Source organism: Phyllostomus hastatus, unplaced genomic scaffold, assembly GCF_019186645.2.
Source record: "Phyllostomus hastatus isolate PE091 unplaced genomic scaffold, TTU_PhHast_1.1 phas_contig_150, whole genome shotgun sequence".
In the NCBI taxonomy this organism is placed as follows: Eukaryota; Metazoa; Chordata; class Mammalia; order Chiroptera; family Phyllostomidae; genus Phyllostomus; species Phyllostomus hastatus.
This window is the reverse complement of record NW_025333611.1, coordinates 971,047-985,171: the sequence shown is the minus strand read 5'-3', so window position 1 is coordinate 985,171 and position 14,125 is coordinate 971,047. Positions and strand designations below refer to the sequence as shown.

Here is a 14,125-nt window from a genome sequence, read left to right as displayed (position 1 = left end):
TTTCATGCTAAGGGGGAGAACGGATGCCAAGGAGAGGTTGGTACATTCTTTTCTTTCTTTTTAAGATTTTATTTATTTTTTGAGAGGGGAAGGGAGGGGAAAAGACGGGGAGAGAAACATCAGTGTGTGTTTGCTTCTCCCAGGACCCCTATTGGGGACCTGGCCTACAACCCAGGCATGTGCCCTGGCTGGGAATCGAACCATCAAACCCTGTGGTTCGCTGGCTGGCGCTCAACCCGCTGAGCCACACCGGCCAGGGCAGTGCTTTCCTTTTGTTGTTGCTGTCTCCCCGCTTAGAAGTGAAGCTGCAGGAGGGCCTTCCTGGCTCCTCCGCTGCCGCTGCCGGGTCTGCAGGGCCCAGCCACGGAACTCTCCTGAGCGCTGCCTGGGGAAGGAGGGAAGAAGACGCAGCCTTCCTTCCATCAGAAGACAGCCGCCGCCCTGGCCGGCGTGGCTCGGTGGGCTGGGCGTTGCCCGGCAAAGAGCAAGGTTGCCCGTTCGGTTCCCGCAACTGTCCTGGTTTTGGTCGGCCCGCGGTTGTTGTCCAGAGGCAGGAACCACGTAAAACATCGCTAACTGAGAAAGTTCTGTGCTTAAGGGCACCGAACTGCACACTTAAAAATGGTGAAGTTGGTAACTTAGGGGCACTAACCACAATTATAAAATAAGTGATGCTCAGAGCAACGGCCGGCCGGCCGCGCATTGCTAGGCGCGCACAGGCCTCGTTCCCGCGGGCCTCGCTGGTCCCTGCACCGTGGCTCTCGGTGGCTGACTTGGAGGCCACCGCAGAGAGGTCAGTCGCTTCCCCCGAGGTGGCACAGCGAGTCCACGGCAGCCTCACGAGGCCCTGCGCGCAGTCGGCGCTCGCGGGCGGGTGCCGCAGGCGGCAGGCGCCGCCCCAGTGTCGGTTAGCGAGACCGTGCTGCCTGCAGCCGCAGCCTGGTCTCAGCGGGCTGCACTGACAGCCATCGCGCCTGGGCTCCGCACGGCTCCGGGGGCCAGGGCCGCTGGGGGCGGAGCCAACGCCGGGGCCCGCTGGGCAGGATTGGCTGCTGAGGGAGGGGGCGGGGCCCATCGCTGGTCGTAAATAAGGCGCCACATGGCAATGGTTTGGGAGGCGGGGCGGGGAGCGGAGGACGCAGGCGCGTTGTGGGTGGGCGCGTTGAAGGGTCTCGAGTTCTCGCGAGACGAGGAGCCGGAGGCGGGGCTGCGAAGCCGGGGGCGGGGCCGGCGGAGGGGCGGCCTCCGAGGGTCGCGAGGCAGCGGCGGCGGCCTGAGGGGAGGTGAGGAGCGGGGGCGCGGGGCGCGGGGCGCGGGGCGCGCGGCGGGCTCCCGGCGGCCGGGCGGTCCCTGCCCCCCTCCGCCCCCCGGAGGGTCGGGCGGCGCCCTGGCCGAACCCCGCGCCGGCCGCTGTGCGACCTTGGCCCGGCGCGCGCCCTCTCTGAGCCGGCCGCCGTGGGAGCCGCGGCTCGGCCCGGGCGGGGGACCCCGCTCTCCAGCCGGCCGCCGGGCCGCCGGGCCGTGGCCCGCGAGCCTGGGCGCGCCGGGGCGCCGCCTGGCGCGGGGCAGGGAGCAGGGCGCGCCGGCCGGTCCCCCCGCGGGAGACGGGGCTGCGGGCGCAGCGGGGCAGGTGCCTGCCGCGGGGGACCGGCCGCACGTGCGGGGCCCGGACCGCCCCGCAGACCAGCCAGGGGCCCCTGTCCGCGGCGGGCGCCGGCCGGTGCCCGGAGGGAGGGGAGCGCAGGGGACGCGGGCGGCGGTCCGGGGGCCGCCCGGCTCCTGCAGGCCGGGCTCGGGGCTGGGACCCGCGGGCGCGCCCTGCTCCTCCGCGCGGCGACCCGGGCGCCCCCTAGGGGGGCGCGCGCGGCGCCGCGAAGTTTTCCGCGGTGAGGGCAGCAGGGGCTGCCGGGGCGGGAAGGGCCCGGGACGCCGCGCGAGCGGAGCCTCCCCCCTCCCGCGGGAGGCGGCGGGGTGCGGGGGGTGGGGCCGGAGCGGGGCGCGGTCCAGGGGGGCTCCGTGGGGCCAGGACTCGGCGACTCAAGGACGGAGCTGGCAGCGGCGAGGAGTTGGGCCCGGCGCGGGCGGAGCGCGGCTGATTTGTGTGCGGTGTCTGGGCCCCCCCGGGTGCCGTGCGCCCCCGCAGAGGGCGGAGGGGTGTCCACGGAGGCCACCCTGCGGACACGCGCGTGGGAGGGCGGGCGGCGGTTCTGGTCCACAAAGGTCTCGAGGCCGAAGTGCCGTTTCTGGGAAAGAGACCGGTTATTTTTTAATCTTTCTATTTTCTGCCCTCTGGCCGTTTTCAGGGGCCTGCACGACTTCAGTGTCTTTAAGGCTCGTGGCGTGGCTGCACGAAGGCCACTTTCGCTACATATCTGCAGAAACGCACCTCATGGGCTGGTTGCCACCGGCCATTGATGCGCTGAAACAAATGTATCTAGTTCATCATCTCAAAAGAACTTCATCTTTGGTTTTGATGGTTGACATGGTCTCTCCCCCTCCAGAAAGTGGCAGTTGGGCAGTTTCACACCTACTTAGTGGGTGTGTGGCTGCAGCCAGGGTGGTGGCTTTGCCAGCAGATGGGCTGAGCACAACTGACACAGCAACTCCGTCCTTCCTGCAGCTAACCCAGCGGTGGGGGTTCCTGTAACTGCGGAGAGACTTTCGAAACCTCTCAGCTGGGGCGGTAAGCGCCAGGCCCAGCTGCTCGGGGGAGAGGGGCGCACTTCCCAGCAGGACCCGGGGGCTGCTGGGCGCCCGGAGCACGACCAGCTGCCTTTCCCTGCAGGCAGCAGCGCGGCGGAGCCTCTGAGCGGCCCCAGAGCAAAGGCCGGGAAACAGTGGCATCGGGGCCCCCAGTCCGGAGGCCCAGCTGGAGCACTGGCTAACGAGGCTCATGACTGCTACCCCCGCCCCCCTGGGTGCAGAGCTTCCAGGGTCCCTTAGGCCCCCACCCACCCCTCATGTAGGAGCAGACGGCCAGGGGACCCTCGGCTGACGCGGGAGGCGGAGGCCAGAACACGCTCACAGGCGGAGGGAGGGTGTGCGGGGAGAGGCCGTGGAAAGCGAGCTGCCACTAGTGCATGCGCGGAGACGAACGTGGGACACACGTGCACACGGGTGGGGCGCTCTGAACGGAAGAGCAAAGCGCCCGGAGGAAGCCCTGGGTGTGAAGGGCAGGGGCAGAGGTGAACGCTGGGGCAGGGGCAGAGAAGCACGGGGAGCTGAGGAGGAGGAGGAACGGGAGAGCAGAGACGGGCACAGTGAGAGGGAAGGACCGCGGCAGGGTCGGGTCGGGAGCCTGAGAGCTGGACGGTGATTTCAGTGGGAGGGAAGGTGAGGAAAGAGGGAGACAGGGCAAGGGGAGGAAGGAAGGACGTGGGACGAGCTGGCTGGCAGAATGACACGAGGTGGCCCCTGGCAGCGGGCCTGTCCCGCCGAGGGGCCCGCGGGGCCGGCAGCGCGGACAGAGACGCAGGTGTCCCTCACTCTCCCGGGGTCCAGCTCCCCGCCGGGCAGAGTGCGGGCGGCAAGTGCGGGCAGTGAGGGTGCCGAGAGCGAGTCTGGGCAGCACGGGCTTTGTGTGGAAGTGCCTCTGCAGCCGTGGGCGCCCCCCCGGAACTTGGGGAGCCGTGCACACCCACTCCGGGGCACGCTGTTGTGGCGTCTCAGCACTCGGGGCCAGAGAGTGACGGCAGCGGGCCACCACGGGAGGAAGCGAAACGGCGTGGGGACCCTCCGCAGCCGCAGTGGGAGCTGGAAGACGAGAGAAATGGCGCTCAGCATTCTCAGGGAGCGCTGTTTAGTCTTGAACTCCGCACTGAGGCAGAGGAGGGTGGAGTAAAAATATTTTCAGACGTGCTCCCAGAAGGCACCTCTGGAGACCTTGTAAGGCAGTGCCTGGCAGGCATGCTGTGTCACAGCCAGGCGGAGAGCCTAGAGAGACAGGGCTGGAGCGGACGGGGTCTCCTCGGAGGAGAGGGGAAAGGCTCTGGGCGGGCCCCAGAGGCCAGGCCGCCCGCCGGGCACCAGTTGTGGACACCAGACCCCTCGGGGCCCGAGCGGGCCAGGGGGTCCTGGAAAGGGTTTGGGGGGAGATGGAACTGACGGGGCACCTGTGCTGGGATGTCTGGGGAGGAGCTTCAGACACTGGGGCCGGGTGGGGGATGAACACAGAGAGCAGAGCAGACGGGAACCAGGGCTGGGGTTCCTTCCCGGGAAAATGGGGCCTCGGGTGGGGGCAGAACACGCGTGACGGGGTGCTGCGGGGTCAGCTGTGACAGCCCGCACGCGGCAGCAGGCGTGCAGGCCCTGAGCGTGCCCTGGTGGGAGTGACGGCACGCCCGTCGGGAGAAGGCGTGCAGGAGGCCAGGGCAGGGCCGGCAGTGGGGGGTGTGGGGGCACCGTCCCCCGCCAGAGCGGCCAGGCCGTGGGTGACACCCCAACCAGACGGCGGCTGCCGCTGCCCCGGGGCCGCCACTCAGGCAGGGGGGGAACGGCGAGAGCTCCCAGAGATGCGGCGGCGAAGAGGGGGTGCAGGGTGGAGGTGGGTCATGGGGATGGGGTGGGCGCTGCTGTTTTTGGTGACGCGCTCCCTGGAACGGCTTAACCCAGAACACACGGGCGTGCCCTCGATGAAAGTGAGCACAGAGGCGCAGCACACTCCTGGCTCGAAAGCAGAGGCCCTCGCCCTGCCTGGTGGGCGGGGGCGGGGGTTGGGGGGCCACTCGCCAGCCCCCTCTCATCAGTCAGCGAGTACTTGTCTCTACTTCCTCTTCGTGTTGTCATTGTTCCCTGCTTCCTGTCTCTCGGCTGCGGGCGCGGATGGGAGGTTCGGCACTGTCTTCAGCTTTTTTCTTCTTTCCATTGGTTATAACGGGGTTTTTGCCTACTTCCGAAAGTCTAGAAAATAGTACTGGGAACCTTCCTCTACCTGTGCGCCAGCTTCCTGAATGATGGTTCAGGGCCGCCGCGCTCCTCCGTCTGCTGGCGCCGTTGTTGCTGTCGGCAGCACGAGAACGCCTCGTTGGGCGCCTGCTGTATGCCGGACCCCATTCCAGCTGCGAGGCCGCAGCCGTGAGGGCCAGGGCAGTGGGCGGTGAGTGGGTGAGCCAGTGAGCACATAGCACTGGCGGGGACCTGGCGAAGCAGCGGGTGCTGTGCGGGGGGATGGGGGGAGGCAGACTGGCAGTGACCAGGGCAGCCCTCACTGAGGAGGAGGAGGAGTCGAGCAGAGGTCAGAAGCAGGTGTGGGGTCGAGCCCCAGGGCTCCCCTGCGTGAGGGGTCCCGGCAGAGGACGGTGACGACGGCGGGCCGGGCAGTGGGGGCCCGCCGGTGGTGCTGAGGAACTGCAGGGCCCTTGTGGGGACAGGGGAGGGGACGAGGGCAGAGGGCTCCACTCGTGGGCCTGTCGCGGGCCGCTGTCGGGGCTGCTCGTGGGGCAGCCGCGGGCTCTGGTGGCTGGAGCGGAAGAGGGGGGCCCGGTCCTGCCGCTGCAGGGATGGGGGCAGGGCAGTGGGGGGCTGAGGGCTTCGAGGCCGGATGCATTTCTAGGGTAAAGCCTCAGGCAGGTTATTGAACTACTCGTGGGAACATTTATTATCATTGTCTCACCTTGACACAGTCTTTCTGAATTGACTTGAGTCTGAGAAGTGAGTTACTTGGGTTCCAGAGCCCAACACCACACGGCAGCTAGTTGAGTCTTGGCAGGAGCGGGGCAGGGGGGGTTTGGTGGATGCGTGGCCTGTCCCCTGGGAAGGTGAAATCTGACTCCAGAACGTGGGACCAGCACACGTGTGCCAAGGTCCCGTCCACCGCGGTGTCGCCGGGGCCTCGGGGACCAGCGGGGGCAGACAGCCGGCCGGCGGAGCCCCTTCGCTCCCGAGGCCAAGTCCGGGCTCAGGGCTCGCCCGGGCCCGCCGGCCGTGCATCGCCACCTCCCGCTCGCGGCAGGGCGGCCGTCGATTACTCACTGCTGTCTGGCTGCCCTGCCGGGCGGGGGCTGCCGGCGGGCGGAACCCGAGCGGAGCACTTTCGTAAGCAAACAAGCCGTGTGCTGGCAGCAGTGCGGGTCTGCCTCACGGTGGGGGGTTTGATTTGGCCCCGAAGCGTCCGCTGCAGGGCGGGAGGGCACGGGCGCAGAGGGCAAACACGGAGGCCGCTCACAGGAACTTTCCAGAGCTCTGCCCACGCCCCTGACGGGAGCCTGGGGGGATCTCTGCCTCCTGCGGTGCCTGTGGGGCTGGAGGGCCGGGAGGGGTCCCCCGCCTTTCACCCCGCGCCCTCAGGCGGCAGCGCCGAGGCAGCCTGCACCCCCGAGCGCAGCTCAGGTCTCCGGGCAAGGAGAGGGGGGCTCGCTCAGAGGCAGAGGCTGCAAGAGCCCGAGTGTCCACTGAAAACCAAGCCGTCCGTGCAGACGCGGCCTGGAGAGGTGGCCGTGTGGCGCAGTGTCTGGGGAGGGGGGCCCTCCCTCTGGTGGCCCGGGCTGCGGGCCGGCTCTGGGCGGTGCCTGGCTCTGTGGACTCCGGCAAGTTGTGTGTTTTGTCTCGATTTCATCATAGTTCGTGTGAGGATGAAATAAACTAATATATGCAGGCCCTTGTGGCAGCACTTTTGAAAGCACGTGAACTGTTTTTATTGTAAGATCTGTTTGAAACTCGCAGTCTTCGACTGCCGGTGGCTGCCTGTTGGCGGAGAGCGTGAGAACAGGGAGAATCGCGTCGTCTGTCTCAGCGGGACAGACGGGGTCTGGTGAAGGCGGAGGGTCCGGGCAGCGGCTCGGCGCAGAGACCGCGCTTCGCTCTGCAGCAGCCGCCGCCGGCGTCTCTCGTGTCCACCCTCGGCCGCTCGGGAGCACAGGCCTCCCTTGTCCGTGGGCCGCAGGCGGGGGCTGGACACGCAGGTGTGAGCCGCGTCCCAGGCCGCTGGCAGGGACCGGCCCTGGCCCCAGAACACCTTCCCCTTGCCTTCATCTCTGCGTGTCGCCGAGGACGCCGCGGCTGGGCCCGCCCCACACTGCCGAGCACCGTGCATGCCAGTGGGCCTTGCGGTCGGGGAGCATCCGTCTCCCACTCCGTGCTTCTTTGGCGCTGCACCGGCTGTCCGGGGCCTTGGGCCCCCTCTAACGTGGGGTAACGTGCGACCACTCCCTGGGCCACCTGCGGCTCAGTCATGTGCACACACATAAGGTCAAGCAGCACGCCCCCTTGACCTTTGGGTACTGGAGTTGTCCGCTCTGCTGAAGAGCATGGGGAGTGCCCTTCCACGGGTCTCAAGGGGCGACTGTCAGCACGGCACCCCGAAAGTCAGGGGCTCAGCCCCGCAGGCGGCACAGGCCACCCTGCCTTCCCCAGCTCTGCCCGCTGTCGGTGGGAGGGCTCCTTCAGTCCGGCAGCCAGCGCTCAGCTCTGCCGCGAGCCGGGGCACCGGGGTTCGCACCTGTCTGGATTCCCTCGTCGGTAGCGGCGACAGGGGCGTTCGACCCAGCCCTGGGGGAAGACTGGCCCCAGGGACGCAGCTTCCGGCCGAGGTGGGCCCGGTGAGCGGTCACCCCACGCTTGTGGGCTTATGTCGGCCGCGTCTGAAGTGGAGGGAGATTCGAGTTCGGAAAACACCCTTGTTTTCCGGGTGAAGGACTACTGTGCGAGGCCGGCGCTGTCCCTGGCGTGCCTGAGGCAGGGTCACGGCTTCAGGCGACCCTGGGTGCACCCCCCCCCTCCCCCCGGAGAGCACGGGCTGCTGCCGAGACCTCCGGCCTCAGCTGCCCTGCCCTGGCACGTTCCTAGCTGACCCCTTTGAAGAGGAGGACCTGCGGGGCTGCCGTCCGGTCGGCCCCTCTCTGTGGCGCTCAGACCCTGAGCCTGGGGCCGCGCGGGTCCGAGGCCCCGCGGTGCTGCACTTTGCAAGGACGCCCACCCCCAACCCCCCGCCAGCCCGGTCCCACACCTGCTGTTTGTTCGTGTGGCGTGTCTGAGGCTAGAGGACCGCCCGGCGCCCTTGTGCCCTGACGTTACAGAGGAACGTGGGCTCGGTGCAGCACCGGGTGCTCCGCGCCCTGACTCGCTCGGAGAGTCCTGGCCACGCCGCCCCGAAGCAAGCCTGGCCCCTGGCCGCTGTCGGGGGGGCCCGGGCCCAGGGCAGCCACGCCGGCCTCCTGGGCCCAGGTCTGGGCCGGCCGGAGGGGAGGTCCTGGCTTGTTTTCACCACCCCCCTCCCCCCATCACGAGTGTTCAGATGGTGACGGTGACCCCGTTTCACACACCGATTCCAGGCGCAGCCGGCCGCCAGCTCTGCTGAAGGGGTCCGGGGGGAGCGCGGCTTCGACGTCGGGCTCCGGGCTTGGCCCCCGTCTCGATGTTCTGTAGCATTAAGGCCTTTATTTGATTTCTCTTTGGACACTCGGTGCATTCAACAGTGTCGGTCGGAAATGTCGCCGAGTCCCCTGTTATGGCTCTAACTCATTTTCCCCGTGTTTTACTGCGAAAAGCCCACCCACATAAACTATTCCACCTTAGCCCTCTGCGAGGGTCCAGCGCGGGGGCAGCAAGCACGCTCGTCTCCAGAACGTTCTCGCCTTCCCAGACCGAGCCCCTGTCCTCGCGGAACTCTCACCCCGCGTCCCCGACCCCTGGCGCCCCCTCCGCCCCCCGTCTCTGTGGCCGTGGCCCTCTGGGCCCCCCTGTGAGTGGCGTCACGCAGTGTCTGGCTTATGTCACTGCGCACACTGTCCCCAGGCTCGTCCGCGTCGGAGCCTGTGGCAGGTCCTTTCTGAGGCCGAGCAGGGTCCCATCGCGTGGACAGCTCACGTGTGTGTTTGTTCTTCAGTGGACACGAGGACCGCTTCCTCGTTTCAGCTGCCGAGTGTGAGTGGCGCCGCGGTGAGCAGACCCTGCTCTCGGCTCTCCCAGCCCCCAGCCCGGCGGTGGGGTTGCCGGCGGTGCGCCGCGCTGTGTCTGGTGTCCGCGGGGCCTTCAGGCTGCGCTCCACCAGGGCGGCGCCGTTGCTCTCCCACTGTGTGTGAGGGTTCTGATGTCTCCACACCGTCGCCCACACCACCAGTTCTCTCTCCGTCTCTCTCTCTCTCTCTCTCCGTCCCTCTCCCTCTCCCTCTCTCTCTCTCTCCCGAGCCGTCGTGGTGAGTGGGAGGCGAGGCGGTGTCTCACCATGGTTTGGGTCTACACTGTCCTCACGTGGACGTGAGGACAGAGACAACGAGCGCTTTTCCTGTCGGCCGACGGCAGTGCCGGCCGGCCCTGGGGCTGCTGGCTTGGGGGTCGGACCCCGTCCAGGAGAGGGCCTCCGCGAAGCGAGCCCCTGGGGACGGCGGGCACCCTGACCGCAGCGGGGATCTCTTCTGAACCGCGTCTGCACGGCGCACGTTGTCCACTGTGGGGTAGGGGCTGGAGGCGGAGTGTCGACCCCCCGCCTCCTGCCACCGCCGCCCGACCAGGGGCGCTGCGGGGCCCGGGGTGGAGGCTCGGCGCCCCGGCCCCCGAGCGAGGTCGTCCCGCGGGTGTGCCGCGCTTCGGCAGGGCATGGTGCGCCAAAAGATGCCTCTGTTGTCAGGTCGCTGCCACCTCAGGAGCAGTTCCCAAGAAGACCCTTCTCCCCCCACACGTCTGACGCCGATAGGAAGTGGGGTCCCTGGACCGCCCCCTGACCCTGACCCCGGTCGGGTCGTCTGCCGGAAGGGCCAGCAGAGCGCCCCGAGCCGCCGCACTCGCAGCCACGGCTCACCATGGCACAGGGTCCCGGGCAGGCTCAGCCGGCGGCGCGGGGCGGGGCGCAGGAGGAGGCGCCCCACAGGGACCTGCCCGTTGGCCCCTCCCAGTGCAGGCGAGCTCAGAGCTGACCACCCCCCCCCAGCAGGACGAGGGACCTGGTGCCTGCGGCCCGGCTCCGCGGCCATGAGTCTCTCCGTGGACAGAGTCTGTCCTGGAGCTCCATCGTATCGGTGTCGACCCCCACACAGTTGGCCTCGGTCTGCAGCCCTGTCAAACCCGTGTGCCCCGAAGCCCCCGCCCTGGGCCACACCGTGGGACTCGGAGGCACGGCCCCAGGCCCCTAGGCCAGCAGTGCCGGTGCCCTCAGGCAGGTCGTCCGAGGGCCCAGGGCTCCCTCACGAGGAGCGCAGGGCAGGGAGGCCTCCGGGCAGGGACACGGCCGCCCCTCCCTGTCCTCCGGCCGGGCTGTCCTCGGGAGCTGGTGTGTTTTCCTGTGCTGCTGGCTGTCGGGGCTGGTGGCTTCTGCGGCGCCCTGTCCGGGGGGGATGGGAGATAGGAGGGGCCCAGCAAACCCACTGGTGCCACCCCACAGGTCCCGAGACCTCCTCCGCCTGTGCTCGGTGACTGTCCTGTCTGTAGTTCTTCGTTGCAGGGGGCGGGTCTTGGGGCAGCGAGGCTGTCTGGCTGGCTGGAACCTGAGTCGAACCCAGTCGGGCATCCAGGGCATCATCGCTGTCTCTGAGTCAGCATCCCCAGCCGGGGTCCCCAACAACTTCTCAGTCCGCACGCTTCAGCCGAGCGGTTGAGCAGACACCCCATCTGAGGAAGTGCCTGGGGCGGAGTGGAGCTCAGACCTCGTGGGTGGACCCTCCCTGCCTCCCACCAGCCCTGGGGGCGCTGTGCCCTTCCCGCGGGCGGGGCGGGGGCGGGGACCACGCACAGGCATGCCAGCCACATGCAGGGGCCTGTCTGCGGAGTTTCCTGGGATTAAGTGGACACAGCAGAAGAGCCTTTGCGAGGGAGGGGGCTCCTTCCCACTCCTCCGCTCTGTGGCTGCACTGAGCTCTGCCCTCTCGCCGCCCTGCCGCCCCCTGTGCTCTGATCCTCCAGCCTCCTCTCCTCGGTCTGCGCTCCGCCCAGCGACAGCTCTGTCGGCTTCCTCTCCGCAGGGCAGTGACAGAGGGCCTCTGGTCACCTCCTCAGTCACACTCGTCCTTTTGGGCCCTTATGGGCAGCATTGCTCACAGTGCACAGAGAGGCCAGGGCTCCTGGTCGGGCAGCCTGACCAGACCCAGCGCGTGGAGGACGGAGGGGGCGGCAGACGGCCTCGTGGAAGGAGCACCTGGGCGCCAGCCGACCGGCCAGCGCCACCCGCTGGACCCTGAGCCCGCAGGGGGGCCCTCGGGCGGGCCTGGCCTCTAACTCGGCTCTCCGTTGCCTTTCCAGATCCTGGAGCGCGGCGCCAGCCTCTCCATGCGGCCGGAGTGAGCGCCCGGCGCAGGATGGCCACGACACGGCTGTTCCGCCTGGGGCTGGTCCTGGGCTCCGCGTTCATGGTCCTCCTGATCATCGTGTACTGGGACAGCGTGGGCACCGCGCACTTCGCCCCGCACACCCCGGGGCCCCGCCCCAGCCCCGGGCGGGCTGCCGGGAGGGAGCCGGCGCCCGATGTGGACGAGTTCCTGGAGGGTCTGCTCGGCGGCCCGAAGCAGGACGTCCTGCCGGGCAGGAAGACGGAGCCGTCCCCGCCGCCGGACTCCAGCCGGCCCGAGCCGGGCAGCGTGGAGGAGAGCGTGAGGGGCTACGACTGGTCCAGCCGGGGCGCGCCGCAGGGCCCGGACGCCGACGGGCGGCAGGCCGCGCGCAGGGGCGTGCTGAGGGACTTCTGCGCCAACGCCAGCTTCGCGTTCCCCGCCAAGGAGCGCTCCTTCGACGACATCCCCAACTACGAGCTGAACCACCTCATCGTGGACGACCGCCACGGCGTCATCTACTGCTACGTGCCCAAGGTGGCCTGCACCAACTGGAAGCGCGTGATGATCGTGCTCAGCGAGAGCCTGCTGCACCGCGGCGCCCCCTACCGCGACCCACTGGACATCCCGCGCGAGTTCGTGCACAACTCCAGCACCCACCTGACCCTCAACAAGTTCTGGCGCCGCTACGGCAAGTTCTCCCGCCACCTCATGAAGGTCAAGCTGCAGAAGTACACCAAGTTCCTGTTCGTGCGCGACCCCTTCGTGCGCCTCATCTCCGCCTTCCGCAGCAAGTTCGAGCTGAAGAACGAGGACTTCTACCGCCGCTTCGCCGTGCCCATGCTGCGCGCCTACGCCAACCTCACCAGCCCGCCCGCCTCCGTCAGCGAGGCCTTCGGCGCGGGCCTCAGGGTCACCTTCTCCCACTTCGTCCAGTACCTGCTGGACCCTCGCACGGAGCGGCTGGCGCCCTTCAACGAGCACTGGCGGCAGGTGCACCGGCTCTGCCACCCCTGCCAGATCGAGTACGACTTCGTGGGCAAGCTGGAGACGCTGGACCAGGACGCCGCCCAGCTGCTGCGGCTGCTCAAGGTGGACGGGCAGCTGCACTTCCCGCCGAGCTACCGGAACAGGACCGCCAGCAGCTGGGAGGAGGACTGGTTCGCCGAGATCCCGGTGGCCTGGCGGCGGCAGCTGTACAAGCTCTACGAGGCTGACTTCGTGCTCTTCGGCTACCCCAAGCCCGAGCACCTGCTCCGGGGCTGAGGTGCGCGGTGGGCTCTGGCCCCGGACACCGCGGACTGGGCCTCCACCGGCGTCCCGAGGGGGGAGCCGGGGCCGCCGCGCGCCGCCGTCTGTGGCCTCCTGCCCCTCCCCGTGTGGCGCGTGGCAGACAGGCCCGCCGCGCCCCTGTCCCCACGGCCTGGACACGCGGGGACGGGCCGCGGCCACACTCCAGTCTGTCCAGCCCCCTACGGGCGGTCCGGCAGCCGGCCTTGCTGCTCGCCCGTCGCTTGTGCTCCCCCAGGACTGTGTCAATACTGTTTTTTAAGATTAATATATTTCAGATATTTAATGCGAGACGGGCGGAGGAAGCGACGGAGTAAATCCTGCACCTGCTCGCACCGCCTGCCTGTGTGGTTCTTCAGGGGCGCACAGTGGGGCTCTGCGGCACGTGGCGGCCAGCGTCCACACTCCGAGACGCCACCGAGGGGAGGGAGGGCCCGCCCATGCCTGTGAACGCGCAGCAGACACGCCCTCAGGAGCGAGCGCCCCTTCACCGGGGGCCGTGTCCGTGGGGCGGTGGTCAGACCAGGGCTTTGTGCTGGCCCCGGCCCCAGCCCCAGCCCCAGAGGTGGGCGTTAGCTCCGGCGCCTCCCTCCGCGTCTGAGCCGCAGACCGAAGGCCTGCCGAGCCGGCGATGGGGGCGGGAGTCTGTCCGCGGTGCGCGTGTCCCGCCGCCAGCAAGGCGAGGCTCTGCCCGGCTCTCCTGGTCCGGCTCCGGTGACGCGCCTCCAGGCCGTCACGGCCCTGGGTGGTCCCGGTGGGTGGCCCTGACTCGGTTAAGGTGTCTGCTAGTCCGGAGGCTCTTTCAGAACGTCTGGTTGCGGTTCCTTCGCAGTTGGCCGGGTAACTGTTGAGAAGTGCGCCGTCATCTCGTGGTGTTGGGGCGTCCCGTCTGACCTTGACTTCCTAACCTTGGGCCTCGGGACCCTGACGCCCAGTCCCTGGGGAGTGGGCCGCGGGCTTGGAAGCCCTCCCTCGGGTCTCCCGGGTGTGAGTGCCCTTGCTCTGGCCGGCCTGTTGGGGGCCGGGGCCTCTGGGTGTGGTGAGTCGACTGGTGCAGTGCCAGGGGCCGGGGCCCAGCCCGGGGCAGCTGTGGGCAGCAGCAGGGGTGGAGGACGGGCCAGCGGCCCTGGCGGTGAGGGGCACGAGGGGCTGCGGCGGGGAGGAGGTGCCGCCTGGTTTCGGTGTGAGGAGCAGGGCCGAGATGGTCGGAGAGCTTCCTTCCCTTTTCCTGGGCCTGGAGCCGGCTCAGTGGTGACAAAGAGATGGCCCCGGATGCCCCCCGGGAGGTCCCTTGCCCAGGGCTGCCGCTGGGAGGAGGCGCAGATGCAGGAGATCAGTGAAGGGCAGCAGAGACCTTTATCCTGGTCTGCTACCCCCCCCCTTTTTTTTGTAGTCAACTATACATAACATAAAATTTACCTTTTTAACCATTTTTAAGTGTCCAATTTGGGGACTTAAGCACATTCACATTGTTGGACAACCATCACCACTATAGTTTGTGCCACAAAATCCCCTTGTGTGTCATAGCTGAGCCCCCAGCAGGGACCCCAGGCACTGTGCCTGTCACAGCCTGGGGGAGCATGTGGCGTGGGTCGGAGCCCGCCCTGCACTTGCGCCTTGGCCTTGGGGTTGTGCGTTTTGTA

The 14,125-nt window shown here is 68.4% G+C and overlaps 1 protein-coding gene across 3 annotated transcripts; it reads left to right on the top strand.

Moving 5' to 3' along the window:
- The first annotated feature begins 1,162 nt into the window (after positions 1–1,162).
- Positions 1,163–12,813, top strand: CHST12 (carbohydrate sulfotransferase 12). Of its 3 annotated transcripts, none has more exons than XM_045824731.1 (2): positions 1,163–1,283; positions 11,167–12,813. In XM_045824731.1, the coding sequence occupies exon 2, from the start codon at positions 11,223–11,225 to the stop codon at positions 12,456–12,458; it is 1,236 nt and encodes a 411-aa protein (XP_045680687.1). In that variant the 5' UTR covers positions 1,163–1,283; positions 11,167–11,222; the 3' UTR covers positions 12,459–12,813. The 3 variants fall into 3 exon arrangements, with proteins under 3 accessions (XP_045680687.1, XP_045680694.1, XP_045680704.1); XM_045824738.1 differs by lacking the exon at positions 1,163–1,283 and adding an exon at positions 2,418–2,683; XM_045824748.1 differs by lacking the exon at positions 1,163–1,283 and adding an exon at positions 3,249–3,333.
- Positions 12,814–14,125: the final 1,312 nt, after the last annotated feature.

Coding starts and splice junctions, on each gene's coding strand:
- CHST12 (XM_045824731.1), top strand. CDS start 11,223: ATGGCCACGACACGGCTGTTCCGCCTGGGGCTGGTCCTGGGCTCCGCG.